The following is a 24,887-nucleotide window of genomic DNA, read 5'->3' as shown; positions in this document are numbered from 1 at the left end:
CATAGGTCATCTTGATGAGAAATTCCTACATTATTGTCAGAAACCTGAGTGCCAATCTTGGGCCAAGAAACTTTGTCAAGTGGATAAAGTGAATATTATACCTCAAGGTGTAGTGTCGTAGAAACAAGAGAAACAATGCTTTTCACATTATCGCAGTGAATCTTTGCTGTTCACCATAAAATGGAAAGGTCCATGACTCCTAATGTCTGATGGAGACAAGTATCTGCTGGTCATCAATAAATATCAGTAATCAATGTCGATTAATGATTTGCAAAAACTTTCAATTGTATTAAAGACACTTTTTATTCGTCGAGCTATCTTTTACTTTTTTGACTTGGTTTTGATTTGTTTTTGCAGGACTTTGAAAGGAAGACAAAAGCGTTGAGAGAAAGTTGTATTGAACTAAGTAGAGAGACTTCACAGAGGAAACGCGAAATTAAAACAATAAAAGAAGAGTTGGAAAACAAAATGGAAGAAGTGAAAAATGAGCAAAAAGAACTGGAAGATAAGCTGGAAGAAGAACAACACTTGAAGGTAAAAAAGCCTGAAGCTGCTTTTCAATAAATGTGCATTTCCTCCCATTTTTGGATTATCTGTGTTACACTTCAGAAACATTATAACCATTTACCTTAAACACATGTATTGCCACATTGATCCACTTGGCTGTTAGACAAATATTGAAAATGTCTTTGTCATATTTGTACTTCATAGAAATCATAGAAACCCTACAGTACAGAAAGAGGCTATTCGGCCCATCGAGTCTGCACCGACCACAATCCCACCCAGGCCCTACCCCCATATATTTTTACTCGCTAATCCCTCTAATCTACGCATCCCAGGACACTAAGGAGCAATTTTAGCATGGCCAATCAACCTAACCCGCACATCTTTGGACTGTGGGAGGAAACCGGAGCACCCGGAGGAAACCCACGCAGACACGAGGAGAATGTGCAAACTCCACCCAGACAGTGACCCAAGCCGGGAATCGAACCCAGGTCCCTGGAGCTGTGAAACAGCAGTGCTAACCACTGTGCTACCGTGCCGCCCATAAAAAAGAAATAAAGGCACTTGTGACAAAATAACCCTTAGAAACAGGCAGGGTTAGAAATAGGTTTGAACTTTAAGGAGCTCTCAGTAAGCTTGCTGCTGCAAAATAGTTAAACAGCTTAATACCAAGCAAACACTGAAATAATAGGAAACAAATAAGCAATTTTCAAAGTCCGAACAAATAAGTCAATTTTTTCCAAAATGCGAGAAGCTTTTTAAATGGATATGGTAAGTGTTTGTGAGGCAATGTTCAGATCTCCAGGTGACTTAATAATTGTCAAGGCCATAGTGTCTCATGCACACCAGATGCATAGACTGTCAAAGCCACAGGATTTTAGGACCTGCCCCAGGAACGGGATTTTCTTGGAAGTGGGTAAATCCTGACATCAGGATCTTGGGCCTCAACCCTGAATGGGTGGGTAGCAGGACTGTCGCGGCAATCTTACCTAAGTTGGCCATTTAATTGACGATTGCAAGCTGACTCTCCATGAGCAAACATAATCAGAGGACCAACTACTCTGCAGTACCAACAAAGAACAATACAGCACAGGAACAGGCCCTTCGGCCCTCCAAGCCCGCGCCGCTCCCTGGTCCAAACTAGACCATTCTTTTGTATCCCTCCATTCCCACTCCGTTCATGTGGCTATCTAGATAAGTCTTAAACGTTCCCAGTGTGTCCGCCTCCACCACCTTGCCCGGCAGCGCATTCCAGGCCCCCACCACCCTCTGTGTAAAATACGTCCTTCTGATATCCGTGTTAAACCTCCCCCCCACTCACCTTGAACCTATGACCCCTCGTGAACGTCACCACCGATCTGGGAAAAAGCTTCCCACCGTTCACCCTATCTATGCCTTTCATAATTTTATACACCTCTAATAGGTCACCCCTCATCCTCTGTCTTTCCAGTGAGAACAACCCCAGTTTACCCAAACTCTCCTCATAACTAAGCCCTTCCATACCAGGCAACATCCTGGTAAACCACTGAGAGAGCTGGTCACCACTGAGGATGCAAGGAGAGTGAAGGGGCACCACTGTTTTGAAGCACTCTCAGGGGAGCCAGAAATGTTTTTTTCTCTGTTAGGGACAGACAGACAAACCCGGGCAATTTGAGAGATAACCCCTCCAGTGGCGACATTTGAGCCATGGGGACAGCTTTTCCCTTGCCGCCCCCCTTGTTGGGCCATAGAGCCTGGAGCATAAGGGTCAGGAAAATGCAGAGCTAATGTGGGACTGAGTACAGTATTGCCCACAAAAGATACACATGTGGATGAAACCAATCCTCAGTGCAGCTTATCAGGTCACAAAAATGCAGGGACAATCCAAGTCCAGGAAAGCAATTTGCGAACACCCAGCAGACTGACCTTGCCAGCACTGCAGTGCGAAGCGCCCTCAGAATGATCAGTATCCTGAAAATACAGCCCAATGCTTCCACTGCAAAGGACAGCGACACTTTGGTAAACTGCGCAAGTCAAAACCCCAGCACCGCACAGACAACCAAAGGTAGTCCACGAGGTCAAGCCCGAACACCCAGAAGACACAGCCTTTCTTGACTGAGCTTAAAGAATTAAGTTATTCATTTTGGATTGCTGACATCTGGTAAATGGTCATCTGGCATATTTTAAATTAGACACAGATGCTCATGTCACAGTTCTGTCAGGTGAGGAACCATGACCCCAAGGCCACTGGTTTTGCATGATGGATGCTCCATTTTGTGGAGCGGGGAAAGTCCAATTCCCTTTCATCGGCATGATCTTTGAATCACTGAAGTATGGCAACAAACAAATCTTTAAGCTGATGTCTATCTATCGTAATCAGCCTTTCTGTAATAATGCACTCTTAAATGGCCTCTTTAAGCGCCCTTAATTATTTAAATTAGTTACTACTTCCATTCCTAATGTGGCTCTCCAGCATTTTACCAGCCTCCTAACCTGCCAGCTAGGGTCTGGTAAAATTCTGCCCTCAGCCTCAGTGTCCCATGGTTAGCACTGCTACCTCACAGCACCAGGGATGCAGGTTTAATTCCAGCCTTGGGTGATTGTGTGCGTGGAGCTTGCACCTTCTCCCGTGTCTGCATGCGTTTCCTCCCACATTTCAAAGATGTGCAGGTTAGATGGATTGGCCATGTAAAATTCCCCTTAGTGTCCCAAGATGTGTAGGTTAGGGGCATTAGCAAGCTAAGTACGTGGGGATAGGGTTGGGGGGGGGGGGGGGGGGGTGGTGTTTAGATGCACCTGCCACTGGTTAAAACTGTCCCTTTCATTCTTGCATTAATGAAATAATAGACCAGTCGACGTTCATCTAAGCCAGTTATTTATGATATGACCAATTCTTCCTCTCCAAGAGAGGCAGTATTCTAAAAGAACATTGGGTGGAATTTTACAGCCCCGTCGTAGCAAGGTCACTTAAGTGGCGAGGTGTTGATAAGTCCATTGACTTGGGCAGGACCAGAAAGTCCCGCTGGTGGCAGGGGTTGTAAAATTCTACCCTTAGTTTACCCATTGGTCAGTATTGATGCACTGTGTTTGGTATTTCAATTATCTGCACAAATCACATATAAACTGTTTTCCAATAAGTAATAACTTGTGTCTTTTTTGTTCTTTGTTGATAGATCGATCTGGTCCAATTGCATACTGTTCCTGGTCAGCTGGCCAAAGATATACAGAAATTAAACCGCAAAAGAAAGTACGTTCTCGTTAGAAAATTGAAAGCGAATGGTTACAATTTACACTTAAATGATGTGAAACTACATTGTGTGACGATCGCATCGACCACAGGCATTGCTTTGAATCTTGCTCATTTCCTGGGAACTGTGGCTTTGTGCTTCCATGACGTTTTGAATGTTGTAATCAGCCTACGTTGCTAATATTTTGAAACATCTTGCCTGTCACGAAGAGAATGATTTGTATTTTTTTTATTCCTTCACGTGTTGTGGGCCAGCATTTGTTTCCTTGCCTTAATTTCCCTGTATGTCTTGTCAGGCCATTTCAGAGGGCATTTAAGTCAGTGTGGGCCTGGAGTCACAAGGAGGCCAGACCAGGTAAAGGCTCCAGATGTCCTTTCCTAAAGGGCATTGGCAAACCAGATGGATTTTTAATGATTAGCTTTATTAATGAACTAAATTAATGTTCCACCAGTTGCCATGGTGGGATTTGAACCCATATCATTACCCTGTGCCTCTGGATTACGAGTCCAATGAGATTAACATCTCACCCCACCATGCCTAATGTTAGACTCAACAATGTAGACAAAAATTGTTGCAACTTAAAATTTCAATTCATTTGTAAAAGTAGTTCTCTTCACGATAGCAATTATCAACACACAACAGGACATTCTACTCACTTTTTAAAACCTTTTTTTTAGACATACCCTTAACCTGCCAGCTCCCAAAAATTCCAGGCTGTCTAAACCAGCCACATTTGATATTTGGGGACAGCATTTTAACCACTGAGGGCAGAGGTTTGGGTGTGGATGGGGAGATAAATGACTGAAAAATACCCGCAACCCAGCAATGTAACAGCATCCTGCCCACTTCTGCGTTTTACTGGAACATGTTTCTAGGCAATCAAGAAATTGTGATGGAGTTGTTGGGTCAGTTATTTAAATATGCAAACAAACATATACCTCAGGATTCTTGTTTTAACAGCCAGCGCACAGGATTTTCTGAGCTGTGTGGAACTGATCAGGAGCAACAAGGTGGGAGCACAACAGCATGTCATTGATCGTTGAAACGAATAGGCTTGAGAATCTTAAAAGGCAAAACTGTATAGGTGGTAGCTTGGCTATGTGAAAGCCTTGTGCCCATAGTATTTGTTCTGAGAATATTATTTCACTGCTCTAGTGGTGATTCTAGTCCTCTGGATTGCTAGTCCAGTAATATAAGCATGGTGCTACTGCACCCACTTGCTAAGGCCTAAGTGCCAAACAGGGTAGCACTCATTACATCATAGGAATTAGGAGGAGAAGTGGACAAATTCAGCCCTTCGAGCCTGCTCTGCCATTCAATCAGATCATGGCTGATCTCTCCCAGGCAATTCTAATCATCAAACAAAGAGTTCAGTTAAGGGCCTCCAAACACTTCTTGATGGACTTCTTTTGTTGTTTCCCTGTTATTTTGCCAGACCAAAAAGTTACTTCCATCCAAAATTTAGAGCTCTACAAATGCAGCCAATCTTTAAGTAGCTGCTTTCTTGTGAAATAGTTGCTGAAACAGTCCTTTATATAGCAGCAGAATCCAGAGTGAAAACTGAGCTAGAAACTGAACTACATACCTAATTATCTAGTTTTCTGTCCCTCCAACTGGAAGATGGTAAAGACTGCTTGCTGTTTCCACTCTTAATAAAGCTCAAAATAGTTAAAAAGTAAATAAAATTGGTTATGTTTATTCGGTTCCTCTCACATTACAATCAGTGGTAGTTGTAACTGCTTACGTATAATTCATCGTGTTTGGCACAAGAAATGTTATACCATTCTCTCCTTCCATTGTCTGTGAATGAAAGCTTGCAGAGGAGTGTCTGTGTTGATCCTGGTAATTTCTTAAGATGAAATAAAATAGAAATATAGGCTGGAATTCTCCCAGTTCACCTGCCACGGGAATTGTAGTGGGCGGGGTTGGACCATGTAAAGGTCCTCGGGCGGGATTCTCCAGTTTTGAGGTGAGCCCGGCCGGAGAATCCCCACCCATAATTTATCGCAGTTACGGTGAAAATTTCAAAACTTTGCAGTTGTAGTTTGTTAAAATGCAATGTTCTTTTTTACTGCAGCAATTTGGAGAAAGTAAAAGCAGATATAGATTCACAACGCAATGAACTTCTTGGTTTAGTACAACAAATAGAAAATAAATGCAGAATGATAGAAGATGAGAAATTGGAGGTAATTAAAGAGTTGGATGAAAAAAGGGCGACACTGGACAGCAAAGAACAAGACTACAACCAGCTAGTGAAGATGACTGAGCTGGGCAAGGAGAATGAATCTGTGTTAATGGGAGAAAGGTTTGTAACAGCACTGAATTTTGCCCCTGCTGGCATAGTACTTACAAAGGGCTTTGTGCTTATCTGTATTTACAAAAGTAAATTGTGAATGGTAATTCCTGAATCGGAAAGTGGCATGTGATGCAGAAGGAAGGTCTCACCTGTTTTCTCTGCATGATATTTCCTAAACTGTGCAATTGGAAGAAACCACAGCAGTTTTTAAGTGTTATAATTTCATATTTTTTTGCCATTCCTTTTTATTCACAATTCAGTTTTCTCCTGCCAAGATCAAGATCTGATAAAGCAATCCTGCTACAACATAAAAATGTTCATTGTTTAAACCTGCTATTTAAAGAAGGGGTTGAAAATCCTGAGCTCTTCCAGAAGTACTGAAATCGGTGTTTCCTTTGATGGGAAAGTGCTTCTCCCTGCCCCAACATGGCCATGGACAATGAATGTAGGGATTTGGGGACATCCAAATCCGAGTGTGCCACTTCTCTAGCTTCTTAGGCACGATGGACCCTTGGTGTCCAGTATGCCTAGTGAGGTTAGACAAATGACCTGCTTTATGGTTCATGGGCTTCCAAAGAAAGTAGTAAGTCTTTAAAAAATAGTTAGTTACCTCTGCAATTACAGAGCTAATGTTTTCGCTTCTGTTTGTTAGTCTCTTTGTCTGTAAACAATATAGGGGCGATCCTCCCAAAAAGATTTTCAGGGTGCATTCTTATGACCTCGTCCTGCTGTCGTTTGGAGAGATGAGGTGGTAAGATTGGATGAGAGACGAAAAATACGGTTCGCACCTGGTTTCGTGCCTCCCCAGATCTTACCGGCCTTGTTTTGCTATGCGCTAGATAGGACGCAAAGCCAATTTCAATATGAATGACATGATTTACATGTGATTAGTGAGTCCCGGACGCAATCGTCTGGGCTCACCTGTACTTACCTCCTTGCCAGTCGAGCTTCACACCAGCGACAATCACAGCTGGTCTCCGCCAACGGAGATCAGTGTGGGGGGCGGCGGAGGTGGCAGGAGATCTCCCAATGCACCTGGCTTCATCCACAAACTTAGGCTCTGCCCTCCCCACTGGCAAGAATCGCATCCGGGTTCTTTTTTTGCACAAATGCCATAAGATTGTAACTTGCGGCTTGCCATAAAAAAAACAGCACAATTCTCTCCTGTTTTCTCACACTTCACCCTTAGAATTTCTTTGTAAGACCACGCCCTAACGTGTCAAAGAAGTTTGAAAAACCCTTTTTCAATATTAACAGAGCTTCCCTGGACATGCACTTACGTTACATCCAAACAGAAAAGAAAATATTATCTGACACAATAGTTGTGAAGCAAAGAGAAAAGGAACGAGAGCTCCGAAAAATAAAGAAGAAAGATAAACAGTTGAAGTCTGCAATGGATACCGTGGCATATGCTGAATTTACCTATGAAAAGATCAAAGCACAGGTATGTTTCAGTTAGATCATTGCAATCTATGTATTTACCTTCTAGTTAAAACTATTTGGTTGTTACATCTCAGATACATAAACTCAGAGGTTATAATATGGAAGCAGACCATTTGACCCAACTAGTTTATGTCAATGTTCACACTCCACACAAGCAAAATCATATTTTGATTCTATATGCCTTAAATTTTACTTCATCCAATCCAACCTAATCTTTAAAGTTGAAATGTGGCAGCATATTTTTCCTGTTTTGAGGATGAGAACAGAGGCAGTTGGGTGCATAATTTCATGCCACCAGCTGGTATGCCAGTTTATTGGGGCAGCTAGCTCCCACTGACAAAGTGGTGGGTGACTTATTAAGCTTACTGGAAGGCCAATTAAGGCTCTGGATTGGAGGCCAGCTCGACTCTTCCAGCTTCCTGGCAGGTGAGCAGGAGGCCACTGTTTCAGGCAGGCTCTGATGCAATGGAATCTGTGCTAGAGAGCCTCCTCAACTTAAAGTTTATTTATTAGTCACACGTAGATTTACATTAACACTGCAATGTAGTCACTGTGAAACTCCCCTAGTCGCCACACTCTGGCACCTGTTCAGGTACACTAAAGGAGGATTTAGCATGGCCAATGCACCTAACCAGCACGTCTTTCGGAATGTGGGAGGAAACCGGAGCACCCAAAGGAAAACCACGCAGACACAGGGAGAACGTGCAGACTTCACACAGTGACCCAAGCCAGGAATCAAACCCAAATCCCTGACGCTGTGAGGCAGCAGTGCTAACCACTGTGCCACTGTGCTGCCCCAACTTCATGAACTTGTCTGTCATCCTTAATTGGACAGCAAGCACACCTCTGGCCACTAATCACAGCAAAAGCACCTTGTACTTTCTTTAAATATGTAGATATGTAGATCAGGCTATATCTGTAAAGATAGAAATATGTTATGTAACCTGTTTTCTATTAATTCCCAGAGTTTTTTAAACAATTCAAATTCTCAAATTGACATGATGAGATTTGAGTTCATGCACTATAGACTGCCGGCCCTGCATCAGAAAGTAAAAGCCTCCAATCTCTCTTTCTTGTAATGCATTACAAAACTGCATTCTTGTTTTAAGTTATAGGTCTGCCGTTGACATTGAGATAACATCCATATCTCATCTAATATTTTAAAATTGTTGGATCCTTCCTTCATATTTTACACAAAAGCATAGTTTAGAAAAACTATAAGTTCAGTTTGTCATTGTCACCTTCAGGCAGGTTTCATCAACTGGAACTTGAGCACTGGTCTGACTAATCTTTTGCATGGATCTAAAAGTCATTACTATAACTTTATTATGATATTACTATGAATTTTATAATGTAATAAATCAATGCAATATTAACCAAGATTATTACCTATGTTATCAAGAAATTTTGTTTTCCACTAATAGACTATATCGGTAAAGATAGAAATATGTTGATATGTAACCGGTTTTCCATTAAATAGAGGGGTGGGTCCCAAAGCAGTAGGGAGACAGAAGAGAAGGTTGAGGATAGCACAGAAGTTAAAGAGAGCATATTAAATAGTAAAGACAGTGTCAGTAATCCTAGTACTAGACAGATTAGGCAAAAGCAAGACTGAGAGCAAGGGAAGTCCAGATTAAACTGCATTTATTTCAATGCAAGAGGCCTGACGGGCAAGGCAGATGAACTCAGGACATGGATGGTACATGGGACTGGGATATTATAGCAATGACTGAAACATGGCTAAGGGAGGGACAGGGCTGGCAGCTCAATGTTCCAAGGTACAGATGCTATCGGAAAGATAGAACAGGAGGTAAGAGAGGAGGGGGAGTTGCACTTTTGATTAAGGAAAACATCACGGCAGTACTGAGAGGGGATATATTTGAGGGTTCGCCCACTGAGTCTACATGGGTTGAACTGAGAAATAAGAAGGGGGAAATCACTTTGATAGGGTTGTACTATAGGCCTCCAAATAGTCAGCGGGAAATCGAGGAGCAAATATGTAAGGAGATTACAGATAGCTCCAAGAAAAATAGGGTGATAATAGTAGGGGATTTTAACTTTCCCAACATTGACTGGGACAGCCATAGTATTAGGGGCTTGGATGGAGAGAAATTTGTTGAGTGTATTCAGGAGGAATTTCTCATTCAGTATAAGGATGGCCCGACTAGAGAGGGGGCAAAACTTGACCTCCTCTTGGGAAATAAGGAAGGGCAGGTGACAGAATGTTACTGAGGGATCACTTTGGGACCAGTGACCATAATTCCATTAGTTTTAAGATAGCTATGAAGAATGATAGGTCTGGCCCAAAAGTTAAAATTCTAAATTGGGCAAGGCCAGTTTTGATGGTATCCGACAGGAACTTTCAACAGTTAATTGGGGGAGTCTGTAGGAAGGCAAAGGGATGTCTGGTAAGTGGGAGGCTTTCAAAAGTGTGTTACCCAGTGTTCAGGGTAAGCACATTCCTCTTAGAGTGAAGGGCAAGGCTGGATGACTCGGGATATTGAGGCCCAAGTCAGGAAAAAGGAGGCACATGACATGCATAGGCAACGGGGATCAAATGGATTCCTTGAAGGGTGTAGGAGTAGAGTTAAGAGAGAAAATCAGGAGGGCAAAAAGGGGACACAAGATTGTTTTGGCAGATAAGGCAAAGGAGAATCCAAAGAGCTTCTAGAAATACATAAAGGCCAAAAGAATAACTAGGGAGACAGTAGGACCTCTTAAAGACCAACAAGGTCATCTATGTGCGGATCCACAAGAGATGGGTGAGATCCTAAATGAATATTTCTCATCTGTATTCACTGTTGAGAAAAGCATGGATGTTAGGGAACTTAGGGAAATTGGCTCTGTTCATCAGATGGATGATGGCCATATACCCAAAGATCTTTTGTAGTGAATTGACCCCTGGGTCATGACCTCTTAACAGCCATTTCTGTGCTACATGGTCAGCTGCAAGCATGATATGAAGATCGTGGATATTGATACTGAGAACTAGGGTTCTGTCACTGATGGCTGTGACCTCTGGGGGCTGACTGTTTAGAATGGCATTGAAATAAATGAAAAGTTCAGCTGACCAAGAAGTGAAAACAGAGGTCAGTGAATTGTGCATCTTCTCAGCCCCTGTCTTCCGCTGCAGCAAATGCAGCACGCACTGCCTTGCAAGAGTGAGGTTCCTGAGCTACACCAAGCAATGTTTAACACAGACCAAAAGAGAAAATGCTGGAGAATCGCAGCAGGTCTGGCAGCATCTGTAAGGAGAGGAAAGAGCTGACGTTTTGAGTCCACGTGGCCTTTTGTCAAAGGGCCCAGATGACAAAGGGTCACCTGGACTCGAAACGTCAGCTCTTTTCTCTCCTTACAGATGTTGCCAGACCTGCTGAGATTTTCCAGCATTTTCTCTTTTGGTTTCAAATTCCAGTATCTGCAGAAATTTGCTTTTATCCAATGTTTAACAGAGTTGACCACCCACCATGATGCAAACCATCACCTCAAGAGGAAGGCTTCCACAGGATTTCATGCAATTTATGATTGACTGTGTTTTCAACACAGCTGATTTTTTTTTAAATTTTTCATTTCTTTTAATTGCAGGTGGAATCTATTCCTGATGGGGGAGCATTATTGGACAGGAGAAATGAACTGGAAAGTGATGTTAAAAGCCTGAAAAGAAAACTAGCAGATCAGGTAAGTTGTCAGTTTAAATAATTATTCTTGGGATATACATGGTGGCAAGTCAACATTTATTGCCAAATCCTAGTTGCCAAGAAAGAGAAGGTGGGCCTTAACCTTGTACTCTTGCAGTCTTTCTGTCAGTGATAACCCTAGAATGATCATAGGTAGCATTCAGGAATGGATAACTTTTTTAGCTTCATCCTCCTCCCTAACCGAGTGACACTGGTGTAATTTTATCGAAATGGACCTGCTCACAAACATGGAGCGAGCTGTGGATTGGGAACCTGGTTACCATTAAAAAAAATAAGACTAACTATAGTATTTTGTATTCTGAATTTTTGTTTAAGAATTAGTTTCTTTTGTTAACTCCTAAAATGATTGATAATGAAGTGAATGATTCACAAAGGACTTTAACAAAATTATTTTATTGTTTTCTGAAATATCACCATTATAATACCAACTTTATTTTACATGCAGCTTGCATTGACTGAGGTAGAGATTCTTTTGTTACGTAAGTATATGCTGGAAGAAGATAATCTCATCGCAGAGCAAAGGCGTGCCCGTGAAGAGGTTGGGAATCTAACTCGCCTTGCCCAGATCAGGTCTGATGAGAAAGATCAAAAAGCAAGGGATCTTATGAATATTCAGGTACTTCTAAATCGCTAATTTCTCATTTTCATTTTGAAAATTATATTCAAAAGAGTTGAAGAAGAATCATAGAATCACAAGAGGCCCTTCGGCCCATCGAGTCTGCACCAACATGTGAGAAACACCTGAACTCCTACCTAATCCCATCTACCAGCACTTGGTCCATAGCCTTGAATATTACGACATGCCAAGTGCTCATCCGGGTACTTTTTAAAGGATATGAGGCAACCTGCCTCCACCACCATCCCAGACAGTGCCTTCCAGATTGTCACCACCTTCTGGGTATAAAGGTTTTTCCTCACAACCCCACGAGACCTCCTGCCCTTCACCTTGAATATATATCCCCTCATGACTAACCCTTCAACTATCCCTATCCACTCTGTTCATGCCCCTCATAATCTTTTACAACTCAATCAGGTCACTCTGCTCCAATGAAAACAACCCAAGCCTATCCAACCTCTCTCTTCATAATTTAAATGTTCCATCCCAGGCAGCATCCTGCTGAACCTTCTCTGCACCCCCTCCAGTGCAATCACAACCTTCCTGTGATGTGGCGACCAGAACTGTACACAGTACTCTAGCTGTGGCCTCACCAAAGTTCTATACAACTCCAACATGACTTCCCTGCTTTTGTAATCTATGCCTTGATTGATAAAGGCAAGTGTCCCATACGCTTTTTTCACCATCCTACCAACATGCCCTTCTGTCTTCAGAGACAAACACGCCAAGGTCCCTTTGTTCCACATAACTTCCTTCAAAAGCGTAACACCTCACACTTTTCAGAGTTAAATTCCATCAGCCATTTATCTCCCTATTTGACCATTCTGTCTATATCTTCCTGTAGCCCAAGACACTTAGCCTCACTGTTAACCACCTGGCCAATCTTTGTATCAACAACAAACTTACTAATCCCTATCCCCACAAATAATAGGGGACCCAACACAGGTCCCTGTGGTATGCCACTGGACGCTGGCTTCCATTTATTAAAGCAGCCTTAGAAATCATAGAAACCCAACAGTGCAGAAGGAGGCCATTCGGCCCATCGAGTCTGCACCGACCACAATCCCACCCAGGCCCTATCCCCACATATTTACCTGCTAATCCCTCTAACCTACGCATCTCAGGACTCTAAGGGGCAATTTTTAACCTGGCCAATCAACCTAACCCGCACATCTTTGGACTGTGGGAGGAAACCGGAGCACCCGGAGGAAACCCACGCAGACACGAGGAGAATGTGCAAACTCCACACAGACAGTGACCCGAGCCGGGAATCGAACCCAGGACCCTGGAGCTGTGAAGCAGCAGTGCTAACCACTGTGCTACCGTGCCGCCCTATGTCATCACCCTCTGTCTCCTACAACTGAACCAATTTTGAATCCACTTTCTCAAATTACCCTGTATCCCCTGTGCATTTACCTTCTTTACAAGCCTCCCATGTGGGACCGTGTCAAAGGCTTTGCTGAAATCCATATGAACTACATCAACTGCACTACCCTCTTCAAAACACCTGGTCACCTCCTCAAAAAATTAAATCAAATTTGTTAGGCCTGACCTCCCTCTGATGAAGTCATGCTGACTATCCCATATCAAGCCTTGCTTCTCCAAGTGGAGATAAATGCTCTCCTTCAGAAGTTTCTCCAACAGTTTCCCGACTACAGATATAAGACTCACTGGTCTGTAGTTCCCTGGTTTATCTCTACAACCCTTCTTAAATAGCTGAACAACATTAGCTTTTCTCCAGTCATCTGGTACCTCCCCGGTGGCTAGAGAGGAATTGAAAATTTGGGTCAGAGCCCCTGCAATCTCCTCCCTTGCCTCCCACAGCAGCCTAGAGCACAATTCATCCAAACCTGGAGATCTATTCACCTTTAAGACTGCCAACACCTCCAGTACCTTGTACTTCCCTGTGTCAATTTGCTCAACAACCTTGCAGTCTCTCCCTGAATTCCATAACATGATCCTCATTCTCTTGGGTGAAGACGGATGTGAAGTATTCATTCAACACTCTACCAATGTCCTCTAGCTCCACCCACAGATTGCCCCCTGGTCCCTAATGTGCCCTACTTTTTTCCTGGTTATCCTCTTCCCATTGATATACTTATAGAATATCATGGGATTTTCCCTCCTTTCTGATATCCCCTCTTTGCTTTCCTAATTTATTTCTTAAGCTCCACCCTGCTCTTCCTATGCTTCACTAATGCATCCACTGATTTGCTCCCCTGTACTTGTTAAAAGCCTTTCTTTTCCTTTACATCGTATCCTGAATATCTCTGGACACCCATGGTTCTCTGGGCTTGTTACTCCTTTCTATCGCCCTAGAGGGAACATGTTGGGCTTACATTCTCCCCATTTATTTTTTGAATGCCCCCCACTGCTCTTCTGTAGATTTTCCCGTTAGTAGCTGTTCCCAGTCTACCTTGGCCAGATCCTGCCTTATTTTACTGAACTCCGCTCTCCCACAATCCAAAACGTTTTTTTGCAGCTTGTCTATTTCCTTGTTCATAACAAGTTTAAATTGTACCATGTTGTGATCGCTATCACTGAAGTGCTCCCCCACCACCACCTCAACCACCTGTCAGGCTTCATTCCCCAGAATTAGGTCCATCACAGCTCCTTCCCTTGTTGGATCTTCTAATATTGATCGAAAAAGTTTTCCTGTACACATTTCAAGAAATCTTCACCATCCAAGCCTGTAACACTATATATATATCCCAGTTAATTTTGGAAAAGCTGAAATCACCTAATATTGATTCATATTATAATAATATCACCTTATTGTTTTTACACATCTCCATGAATTGTGCACATATTTGCTCCTCGATATCCCGCTATCTGGGGGTCTATAATAAACACCTAACAATGTGGCTGCCCCTTTTCTAGTCCTAAGCTCTACCCACAAAGATTCATTCGGTGCCCCCTCCAAGATATCATCTCTCCTTACTGCTGTAACTGACTCCTTAACTAATAATGCAACGCCTCCTCCTCTTTTACCTCTTCCTCTGCCTCGCCTGAAGATTCTATATCCCAGAATGTTGAGTTGCCAATCGTGTCCTTCCTTCAAACATTTCTCTGTGATGGCTACTATCTGACACTTTCATGCGTCAATCATCACCCTCAACTCATCAGTTTTACCTCCTGGCGTTAAAGTAGAGGCCATCTAGCCTTGCCTTATTCCCTTGAAACTTAGTACAGCTGCGCTCTCTCTGACTTGATTGTTTTACTGTATGGTTCTGGGCCTTTATTTTGCTAACAGTCTGTGTCCCCTCCCTTGCCTAATTAGTTTAAACTCCTCCCAGTAGCACAAGGAAAACATCCCACAAGGATGTTAGTCCCGCGCTGGTGCAGATGTAGACTGCCCTGCTTGTCCAAGTCCCACTTCCCCAGAAATGGTCCCAGTGATCCAGGAATCTGAAACCCTCCCTCCCGCACTCTTAAGCCACACATTCATCTGTACTGTTCTCCTATTTCTGTGCTCGCTAGCACGTGGCACTGGGAGTAAGCCAGAGATTACAGCTCAAAGAGGTCCTGCTTTGTAGTCTGCTGCCTAACGCCCTGAATTCTTGATGCAAGACCTTACCCCTCTATCTATGTCATTGGTACCGACATGTACCATAACCTCTGCCTCATCACCCTCCCCCTTCAGAATGCCGTGCAGAAGTTGAGTGACACCACAGACCCAAACACCAGGGAGGCAACATCCAACCTGGAATAACGTTGACAGCCATAGTAGTGCCTATATGTACCCCTGACTATAGAATCCCCTATTACTATTTCCTTGCCTCTCCCCGCACCCCCCTCCTGTACATACAGGCTGCTTGTGGTGCCAGAAGCTTGGCTCTGTCTGCATTCCCTGGAGGAACCAGCACCCTCATCAGCCTCCAAAATGGAATACCAATTTGTGAGTGAGACTCCAGAGGACTCCTGAACTACCGGCCTATATCTCTTGGTCTGCCTGGTGGTCCCCCATTGCCTCCATTCCTCAAGTCCCTTCAGCTGTGATGTAACCATCTCTCTAAATGTACTACCAACAATGCTCTCAGACTCGTGGATGCTCCACAGTGTACCCCACCATTGTTCCAGCTCTGAAACGCGAGCTTCCAGGAGCTGCAGTTGGACACACTTCCTGCACATTCCTGGCCCTGGGCAATGGAAATGTGCGCAGCCTCCCACATGGAGCAAGAATAGCAAACCACAGCTTCGAGCTCTCCTGCCATTACTAAACCCTTTTAAGTTTAAAAACTTAAGACTCTTTAAAAAATAAATAAAATAATTCCCTACCCTTACCTAAACAATGACTTACAATTTAATATGGTTTGGAAATACCCACCAGGATCTACACACCGATCACATGTTGGTCACATGTCACTTTTTGAACTGTAATGTCTGGTCAACTCCTGCCCTCACTGGGCTTGTGGAGGTAGCAAGGGACACGAGAACAGCAATATCTCCCTCCCATACTTAACTCCCAGTGTCTCACTCTCTGCACTTTAAGCCTTGCTTATATCCCTTAGGCCTGTCCTGCTTCAGGAACCAGATTTAACCAGCTTACCTAATTAGCTGGCCCCTGAGGTACAGCACTAGAAGTGCTTGCATCAGTCCGGCATTTATTTGCTTTATCTTAATATAAATTAGCAAACAACAAAAGATATATATATATATATATAAATAGAAAAATGGTATATTCTTCTTTTGAAGATGATTAACAAGTCAAAACATCAGAGGGCAAATTCTGGAATCAGGGTAAAACATTTCTAGAACCATCAAATATTAAGGTTCAAATTTCATAGTGTTCTGCTCATCAGTCATCAAATTGTACAGGGCGATTTTAATCCGACTCACCTGCAGAAACTGGGTTGGGGGGTGTGGCGGTTGGGTGGCGAGTGGATGGTTTTGGCAGCAACGTGGCTGGAGTCCCATTGTTTTGCACAGGAGTCTCATTTGAACCTGCTCATCCCTGCAGAGGAGAGGGATATCAGCAGCATCCTTCCTCAGATACAAATCAGCCACTGATGAGATAATGATGAGGCATGAAGATCATTTTAACTAGCGTCCTGTGTGGGTACAAGAGTTGAAGTCTTTGAAGAAGAGGCTCAGAACATTAAAGTAGAGTGTTCTTCTGGATTAAACAAAAGATTACACTTCTCAGCCCAAGAATTCCCCCACCTCACCCTTTGCGACCTCCCAACTGTGGAGTTCTTATGAAACCTCTCCCAACCACCTGAGTGCTGGAGAGAATGCGAAGGAGCACGAAAGTCTCTCAGCCCTAAATTTCTATGTGGAGCCCTTCTAGCCCATAAGTAGATCTTATTAACCCTTTCTGCCCTGTTCTGAGCCTGCTGATCCAAGCAAGCAGGCATCAGGCATCAACCTCACAACACCAGTGGAGTGATTTTTTGTTCAACCGCCGCAAAACGCCATTGGCTGGTGGCAGGATCTTCTGGTCATTGTCATTGGGGTTTCCCGTTGAATATACCCCTCACCGCTGGGAAACACACAGCAGGGCTGCGCCATCAGCGGGACCAGAAAATCCTGCCGGCATGAACGGCTGGAAAATCCTGGCCCAGGTTAAATGTCTGATGGACATCTTTATTGAGGTTCTTCCCTGCCTTTTGCAAAGGCCCTCTGAAACCAGGGGAGTTAAAAAATTCTACCCATGAGTGCCATAGCAATCCCCTGTGTGCACCGCCATCATTACGGGTGAATGGTTAAAATCAGTTCCAGAGAAAGAGATAGAATGAAAAAGAACAAAAAGACAGATTACACAGGCAGAAAAAAATTGCAGGAAAAAACATGTTTTTAAAAATGCCTTTTGCTCACAAGATCAATCAGTTATTTCATTTTGCTTGTCAAATAGCAAAAGCGTGATCGAACTATTGAAGAGCTGAAAGAAGAAAAACTGTCCTTACAGGATTCTCAGAAGAAACACAGACAAATGTTGATCAGGTAAGAATATTTTCCATTATATGAATAAATTTTTATCAATGTTTTCATCTGTCTCTTCCAGGCCTACCTATTATCCACCTCCAAATACCTCAAACTTCAGTCAACATTTATTCTTGTACAATAACTCAAAAGCAGACCTTGTTCTGATTCACCTCCCTCAAATGTTGTTTCAAAAAACGGCCAACCTTTTAGTCCAGTAAGAAGTCTCAGAACACCAGGTTAAAGTCCAATAGGTTTCTCTGGAATCACGAGCTTTCAGAGCGCTGCCTTTTAGTCAATTCACAGGAGATGGACTAGTGTTATGTCCAGGTGAGAATGGTTCCCTTCTCTTTCTGAGGCTGGAAATTCCTGCCTGAGGTCAACAGATCTTTAAGTGGTCCATCAAATTGTCCGTCCTGCCTGTGATGATTACCGTAGCCAGCAGGACTGGAAAATATACATATATGCATTAAGTTGATCTTTCTCTGCACCCTAGCTATGACTGTAACTCTACATTCTGCACTCTCTTGTTTCCTTCTCTATGAACGGTATGCTTGGTCTGGATAGTGTGCAAGAAACAATACTTTTCACTGTATACTAATACATGTGATAATAATAAATCAAATCAAATCAAATATACCCCCGACTGTACACCTCATAGTTGACAAGTGTTTTAGAAGAATTTGCTTGTCAATTTAGTAAGTATCTAACTGTTGAAGTGCTGTTACTGTAAAAGACACAGAGACATGTATTCTTGTAAGTTTTAAAAAAGGAAATTGTATTTATTGTATTTAATACCAGATAAAAATAATTTTAAACCACTCTGACTCTCATACACGCGCGCAGAGAAATACGTTCCAAAACTGAAGGGTAAGTTAATGGTTTAAGTATCCCAAAGAGATTCAATCTTATACGGTTCCTGTGGATTGATGACTTGGATGGTTCCAGGCTGGGTTCAGTGATCTTTCCTGATTTTGCATTGAGATAATTTAAAAATGAAAACCAGTCATGGTGATTATACCAGTGGCGCACAGGTAAATATAACCCCCAGGTGGTGAGGAATGTGCTGGCATTGCCTCTGGCACTCCCTCAATGCCACCTGGGGGAGCTCCCTGGGGGGGTGGGCGGGGGTTCCCCGTATGTGTGATGGGGTGGAATGGGCTGATGCCATTGAGCAGTGGGAGGAAAGTGGACCGATTCATGTGTGGTTGGGCGGGGAGGGGGAAAAGTGTGTCCCAATACTTGCGTGAGGAGGGGGGAAATATCCCAATGCTTGTTGGGGGGGAGAGAGGGTCCTCCTGTCTGAGGGTGGGTGAGGGAAGTTTATTTTAAACGCAGATCAGGGCGCCCTTTAAAGATGGCACCCCGATCTCTGTGGAGCCTACCTTGTCATCTCTATCAAACCCTGGCCTGCCAGAGTGACGGTGCAAACCATGCCCCCAGAGTGCCAGAAAATCTGAATGAAAACTTGGCTGTGCAGCTGGGGAAATACACTCTGGTCTTTTTGCAAGCCAAACCTTGCAATTTTTTAATCCTTTCATGGGATGCGGGCATTACTGGAAAGGCCAGCATTTGTTGCGCAACCCTAATTACCTTTGAACTGAATGGCTTTCTGGGCAATGGAGTCTCTTTACATAAAGCAGCCCAAAGGACCTTCCTTCATCGACTAATCAGTTACCTAACTTGGCCATTACAAGCTCACTCAGGTCCATTGTGATTGGGTTAAGATAGTCAGTGAGGACCTCCATTCCCAGGCCAGATCAATTGTCCAAAGCAGTTGAATTTATCGGCATGGTCCTCATCTACCTGAATAATTAGATTTTGTCTGAATGCCTTTGAGTAGTTCAGGAGATAGCAATTCACACTCATTTAAGCTCATCATTCTTGGTGGGCTCCTCTCAGTCTGCCCATCTCCATTCCGGTAGCTTTGTAAATTGCCAGTTGCAGTTATGTAAACATTCAAACAATTTGAGACTCACCGGAGTCTTTTTAAATCTCATTCTGTGGCTTCAGTCCACTCAATAAAGTAATATTCGATTTAGAAAGGATTTCAAAACATGAGGGTGGGATTTTCCGTTTGTGCGCGCCCTAAGGCTGGAAATTCCTGCCTGAGTTCAACAGACCTTTAAATGGTCCATCAAATTGTCCATCCTGCCTGTAACGATTACCGCAGCAGGCAGGACTGGAAAATGTACTCCAAGTGTCAGTTACATTTCTCATAGCCTGTTCATGTTTTAGCAAAGTTTGCACCCTTGCTATGATATGTTTATCTGTGACTTCTAACAGTTCTCAAGTATGTACAAAATAATTTCTACAATAATTTGTTCACAATATTTTACATGTTTTTATATTAGATCTATTTTAAAAAGTGTTACAATTTTTTCTGTAGCTGCAGTTATCACAAGGCCAGCGCTGCACTATTTTAAATGCACTCAAAAGTAGAAATATATCTTGTTCGGGTCTGGATCAGAAACTCCAAAGTATGTTATGAAGTCTGACTAGAACCTAACAGTTTTTCTATTTTGGCATTTGTGTGAGGATAAGGTGTTTTACTACAGATGTAATTTGATTGACACACTAGGTACCTTTTATCAAGACAAACTTTATTTAAAAATGAAAACCAGTCATGGTGATTATACCAGTGACGCATAGGTAAGTATAACCCCCAGGTGGTGAGGAATGTGCTGGCATTGCCTCTTATATAGTTTAACTATAACAAATAAATTAGCTTAACTTTTATCAATTGAAATACTTAAACATGACTAGGTACGATTCTTAACTGCTAACATATCTCTATTAGTTCAAATTCAAGCAATATTTCTCTTATAGACTTAAACTCCTCTTCAAAATCAGCTATTAACACACAAACTTAGATGCTGGTGCTTGGGTTGCCAGTCCTCGAGCCTTCAAAACACCTCTGGAGAGAGTCAGATAGAGACCAATTTCTCCTAGCAGGTCCCAAACAGCAACTTCTAGAGAGAGAAAGAGAGAGACAGAGACTTCTTGATTCTTTCAGAACCCAGCAATAACTGCCTGATTTTTTCCTGTAAGCTTAGCTCCTCCTCTTAAGCACATGACTCTGTCAATCAACCTAATCAAAATCCTACTCTAAAAACCCCAGGGAAAAAACAAATAAACAAAAATGCATTAACTCAGATTAAAACAACATTTCCCCAGCTAAAATCTATCATTAGCCTGCATTCTCAGCATGTGAGCTGCCTGGTGCAGACAAATCGACACTGTGTAAAACAGAGATCAATTTTAAACATACCCCTTACAAGAAACATGATATAAATACATTTCTTAAAGGCACAGCATCATCACAGCATAAATAATATATAATTGGAGAAAATAGTGGTTAAGAAATATTCAGCTGGTCTGGCAATCATGGAGAGAGAAACAGTGCGATTGTTTCAAGTCAGTGATTCTTGGCTCTGTTTTACTCTGAAGATGCTGCCAAACCTGAGTAGTTCCAGCATTTTATGTTTATATTTCAGATTTCCAACATCTGTCGTATTTATCTCTTGTAATATATAATTGGCCCTGAATACTGAAAAATAAACCAATGTCAGAACCCACAATCACATTTGTAAAATAGGAAATTCAGTTCTAGAGTGTTTAATAACATATTGAATGGTGGAGTCTGAGAACAAATTTATAAAAACTCCTCGGTGTCAGTAGTTAAATTTCCATCTGCATTATTAGAAATAATGGCTCAGATCTTCCTGTTGGTGATAAAGCCATGGCTTATGCTTCTGACTAGATTTTAAATCACATTCTCACCTGCGGCTGCAGCATGGATTGATATCAAAGGGACACCCCCCCCCCCCCCCGCCCCCCCCCCCCTTCCAGGCCCCCCCCCCCCCCCCCTCCCCACCCCCCCCCCCCCCCCCCAGCACCCACCTCCCAAAATTGATGGGACTAGAGTAACAAGGATGCACTGGAAGGAGAAAAGGAAGTTACTGGGGCAAAGAAGGTACAATGTGAACCAGGACTGCGGAAGGGAGAGGGGCAGGTGAGGTGTAGGTGACAAGGACAAGAGGGGAAGTAGCATGAGGGGTGTGGTAACAGGACAGGATGCAGGAGGTGGGGTGAACTGATGTCTGTGTGGGAGGATGAGGATGAACTGGGGGTGTGGGGGGGGGCGCGGCGTGAGGGGGAGGTTGCTGGTTGATGTCTGAGCCTGCGGTGGGGAAGGGCAGAGATGACGGATGGATGAGCAGCACCAGGGGTGGCAAAAGTGTGAAGACACTTATAAGATCATAGAGGTTTACAGCATGGAAACTGGCCCTTCAGCTCAACTTGTCCATGCCGCCCAGTTTGTATCATTAAGCTAGTCCCCATTGCCCACATTTGGCCCATATCCCCCTATATCCATCTTACCCATGTTACTGTCTAAATATTTTTTAAAATACAAAAATTGTACCCGCCTCTACACTACCTCTGGCAGCTTGTTCCAGACACTCACAACCCTCTGTGTGAAAAAAATGCCCTCTGGACCGATTTGATTTTATTTGATTTATTATTGTCACATGTTTAGGGTTCAGGGTAAGCACATTCCTCTTAGAGTGAAGGGCAAGGCTGGTAGAAGTAGGGAACCCTGGGTGACTTGAGATATTGAGGCCCTAGTCAAGAAGAAGAAGGAGGTACATGACATAGAAATCATAGAAACCCTACAGTGCAGAAGGAGGCCATTCGGCCCATCGAGTCTGCACCGACCACAATCCCACCCAGGCTCTACCCCCCACATATTTACCCACTAATTCCTCTAACCTACGCATCTCAGGACTCTAAGGGGCAATTTTTAACCTGGCCAATCAACCTAACCCGCACATCTTTGGACTGCATAGACAGCTGGGACCTTGAAGAGTATAGGGGGTGTAGGAGTAGAGTTAAGAGAGAAATCAGGAGGGCAAAAAGGGGACGAGATTGTTTTGGCAGATAAGGCAAAGGAGAATCCAAAGAGCTCCTACAAATATATAAAGGCCAAAAGAGTAACTAGGGAGACAGTAGGGCCTCTTAAGGATCAACAAGGTCATCTATGTGCAGATCCACAAGAGATGGGTGAGATCCTAAATGGATATTTCTCATCAGTATTTACTGTTGAGAAAAGCATGGATGTTAGGGAACTTGGGGAAATAAATAGGGATGTCTTCAGGAGTGTACTTATTACAGAGAAGGAAGTGCTGGAAGTCTTAAAGCGCATCAAGGTAGATAAATCCCTGGGACCTGATGAAGCGTATCCCAGGATATTGTAGGAGGTTAGGGAGGAAATTGTGGATTCCCTAGCAGAGATATTTGAATCATCGATAGTCACAGGTGAGGTGCCTGAAGATTGGAGGGTGGCAAATGTTGTGCCTTTGTTTAAAAAGGGCTGCAGGGAAAAGCCTGGGAACTACAGGCCAGTGAGCCTCACATCTGTGGTGGGTACGTTGTGGGAAGGTATTTTCAGAGACAGGATCTACAGGCATTTAGAGATGCAAGGACAGATTAGGGACAGTCAGCATGGCTTTGTGATTGGAAAATCATGTCTCACAAATTTGATTGAATTTCTTGAAGGGGTAACCAAGAAGGTAGATGAGGACAGTGCAGTTGATGTTGTCTACATGGACTTTAGCAAGGCCTTTGACAAGGTACCGCATGGTAGGTTGTTGCATAAGGTTAAATCTCACGGGATCCAGGGTGAGGTAGCTAAATGGATACAAAATTAGCTTGATGACAGAAGCCAGAGGGTGGTTGTAGAGAGTTGTTTTTCAAACTGGAGGCCTGTGACCAGCGGTGTGCCTCAGGGATCAGTGCTGGCAGATAGAGTTCAATCCTGATAAATGCGAAGTGATGCATTTTGGTAGAAATAATGTAAGGAGGAGCTATACGATAAATGGCAGAACCATAAAGGGTGTAGATACGCAGAGGGATCTGGGTGTGCAAGTCCACAGATCCTTGAAGGTGACGTCACAGGTGGAGAAGGTGGTGAAGAAGGCATATGGTATGCTTGCCTTTATAGGAGGGGGCATAGAGTATAAAAGTTGGGGTCTGATGTTGCAGATGCATAGAACATTGGTTCGGCCGCATTTGGAATACTGCGTCCAGTTCTGGTAGCCACACTACCAGAAGGACGTGGAGGCTTTGGAGAGAGTACAGAGGAGGTTTACCAGGATGTTGCCTGGTATGGAGAGGCTTAGTTATGAGGAGAGATTGGGTAAACTGGGGTTGTTCTCCCTGGAAAGACGGAGGATGAGGGGAGACTTAATAGAGGTGTATAAAATTATGAAAGGCATAGATAGGGTGAACGGTGGGAAGCTTTTCCCCAGGTCGGTGGTGACGTTCACGAGGGGTCATAGGTTCAAGGTGAAGGGGGGGAGGTTTAACACAGATATCAGAAGGACATATTTTACACAGAGGGTGGTGGGGGCCTGGAATGCGCTGCCAGGCAAGGTGGTGGAGGCGGACACACTGGGAACGTTTAAGACTTATCTAGACAGCCATATGAACGGAGTGGGAATGGAGGGATACAAAAGAATGGTCTAGTTTGGACAAGGGAGCGGCGCGGGCTTGGAGGGCCGAAGGGCCTGTTCCTGTGCTGTATTGTTCTTTGTTCATCAGATCTGGGGATTTATCTACCTTGATGCGCTTTAAGACTTCCAGCACCTCCTTCTCTGTAATATGTACACTCCTCAAGACGTCACTATTTATTTCCCCAAGTTCCCTAACATCCATGCCTTTCTCAATAGTAAATACTGATGAGAAATATTAATTTAGGATCTCACTCATCTCTTGTGGATCCGCACATAGATGACCTTGTTGGTCCTTAAGAGGTCCTATTCTTTCCCTAGTTACTCTTTTGCCCTTTATATATTTGTAGAAGCTCTCTGGATTCTTCTTTGCCTTATCTGCCAAAACAATCTCGTGTCCCCTTTTTGCCCTCCTGATTTCTCTCTTAAGTCTAGTCGGACATGCTGTATACTCTTCAAGGGATCCATTTGATCCCAGCTGCCTATGCATGTCATGTGCCTCTTTCTTCTTCTTGACCAGGGCCTCAATATCCCGAGTCATCCAGGGTTCCCGACTTCTGCCAGCCTTGCCCTTCACTCTAAGAGGAATGTGTTTACCCTGAACCCTGGTTAACACACTTTTGAAAGCATGCCACTTACCAGACGTCCCTTTGCTTTCCCACAGACTCC

General features: G+C 43.4%; 1 protein-coding gene across 5 annotated transcripts in view; it reads left to right on the top strand.

Moving 5' to 3' along the window:
• Positions 1 to 24,887, top strand: part of ccdc146 (coiled-coil domain containing 146) — a 127,390-nt gene that overhangs the window by 65,591 nt on the left and 36,912 nt on the right. For all 5 annotated transcript variants that reach the window (XM_078235599.1, XM_078235600.1, XM_078235602.1 and 2 more), the window contains 7 exons: positions 358 to 534; positions 3,657 to 3,730; positions 5,809 to 6,036; positions 7,285 to 7,471; positions 11,056 to 11,148; positions 11,614 to 11,784; positions 17,639 to 17,727. In XM_078235599.1, coding sequence (XP_078091725.1) covers positions 358 to 534; positions 3,657 to 3,730; positions 5,809 to 6,036; positions 7,285 to 7,471; positions 11,056 to 11,148; positions 11,614 to 11,784; positions 17,639 to 17,727 — 1,019 coding nt within the window. The remainder of the gene's footprint in view (positions 1 to 357; positions 535 to 3,656; positions 3,731 to 5,808; positions 6,037 to 7,284; positions 7,472 to 11,055; positions 11,149 to 11,613; positions 11,785 to 17,638; positions 17,728 to 24,887) is intronic.

The sequence above is a fragment of the Mustelus asterias genome, chromosome 19, assembly GCF_964213995.1.
Source record: "Mustelus asterias chromosome 19, sMusAst1.hap1.1, whole genome shotgun sequence".
In the NCBI taxonomy this organism is placed as follows: Eukaryota; Metazoa; Chordata; class Chondrichthyes; order Carcharhiniformes; family Triakidae; genus Mustelus; species Mustelus asterias.
This window is presented reverse-complemented; position numbering and strand designations above follow the sequence as displayed.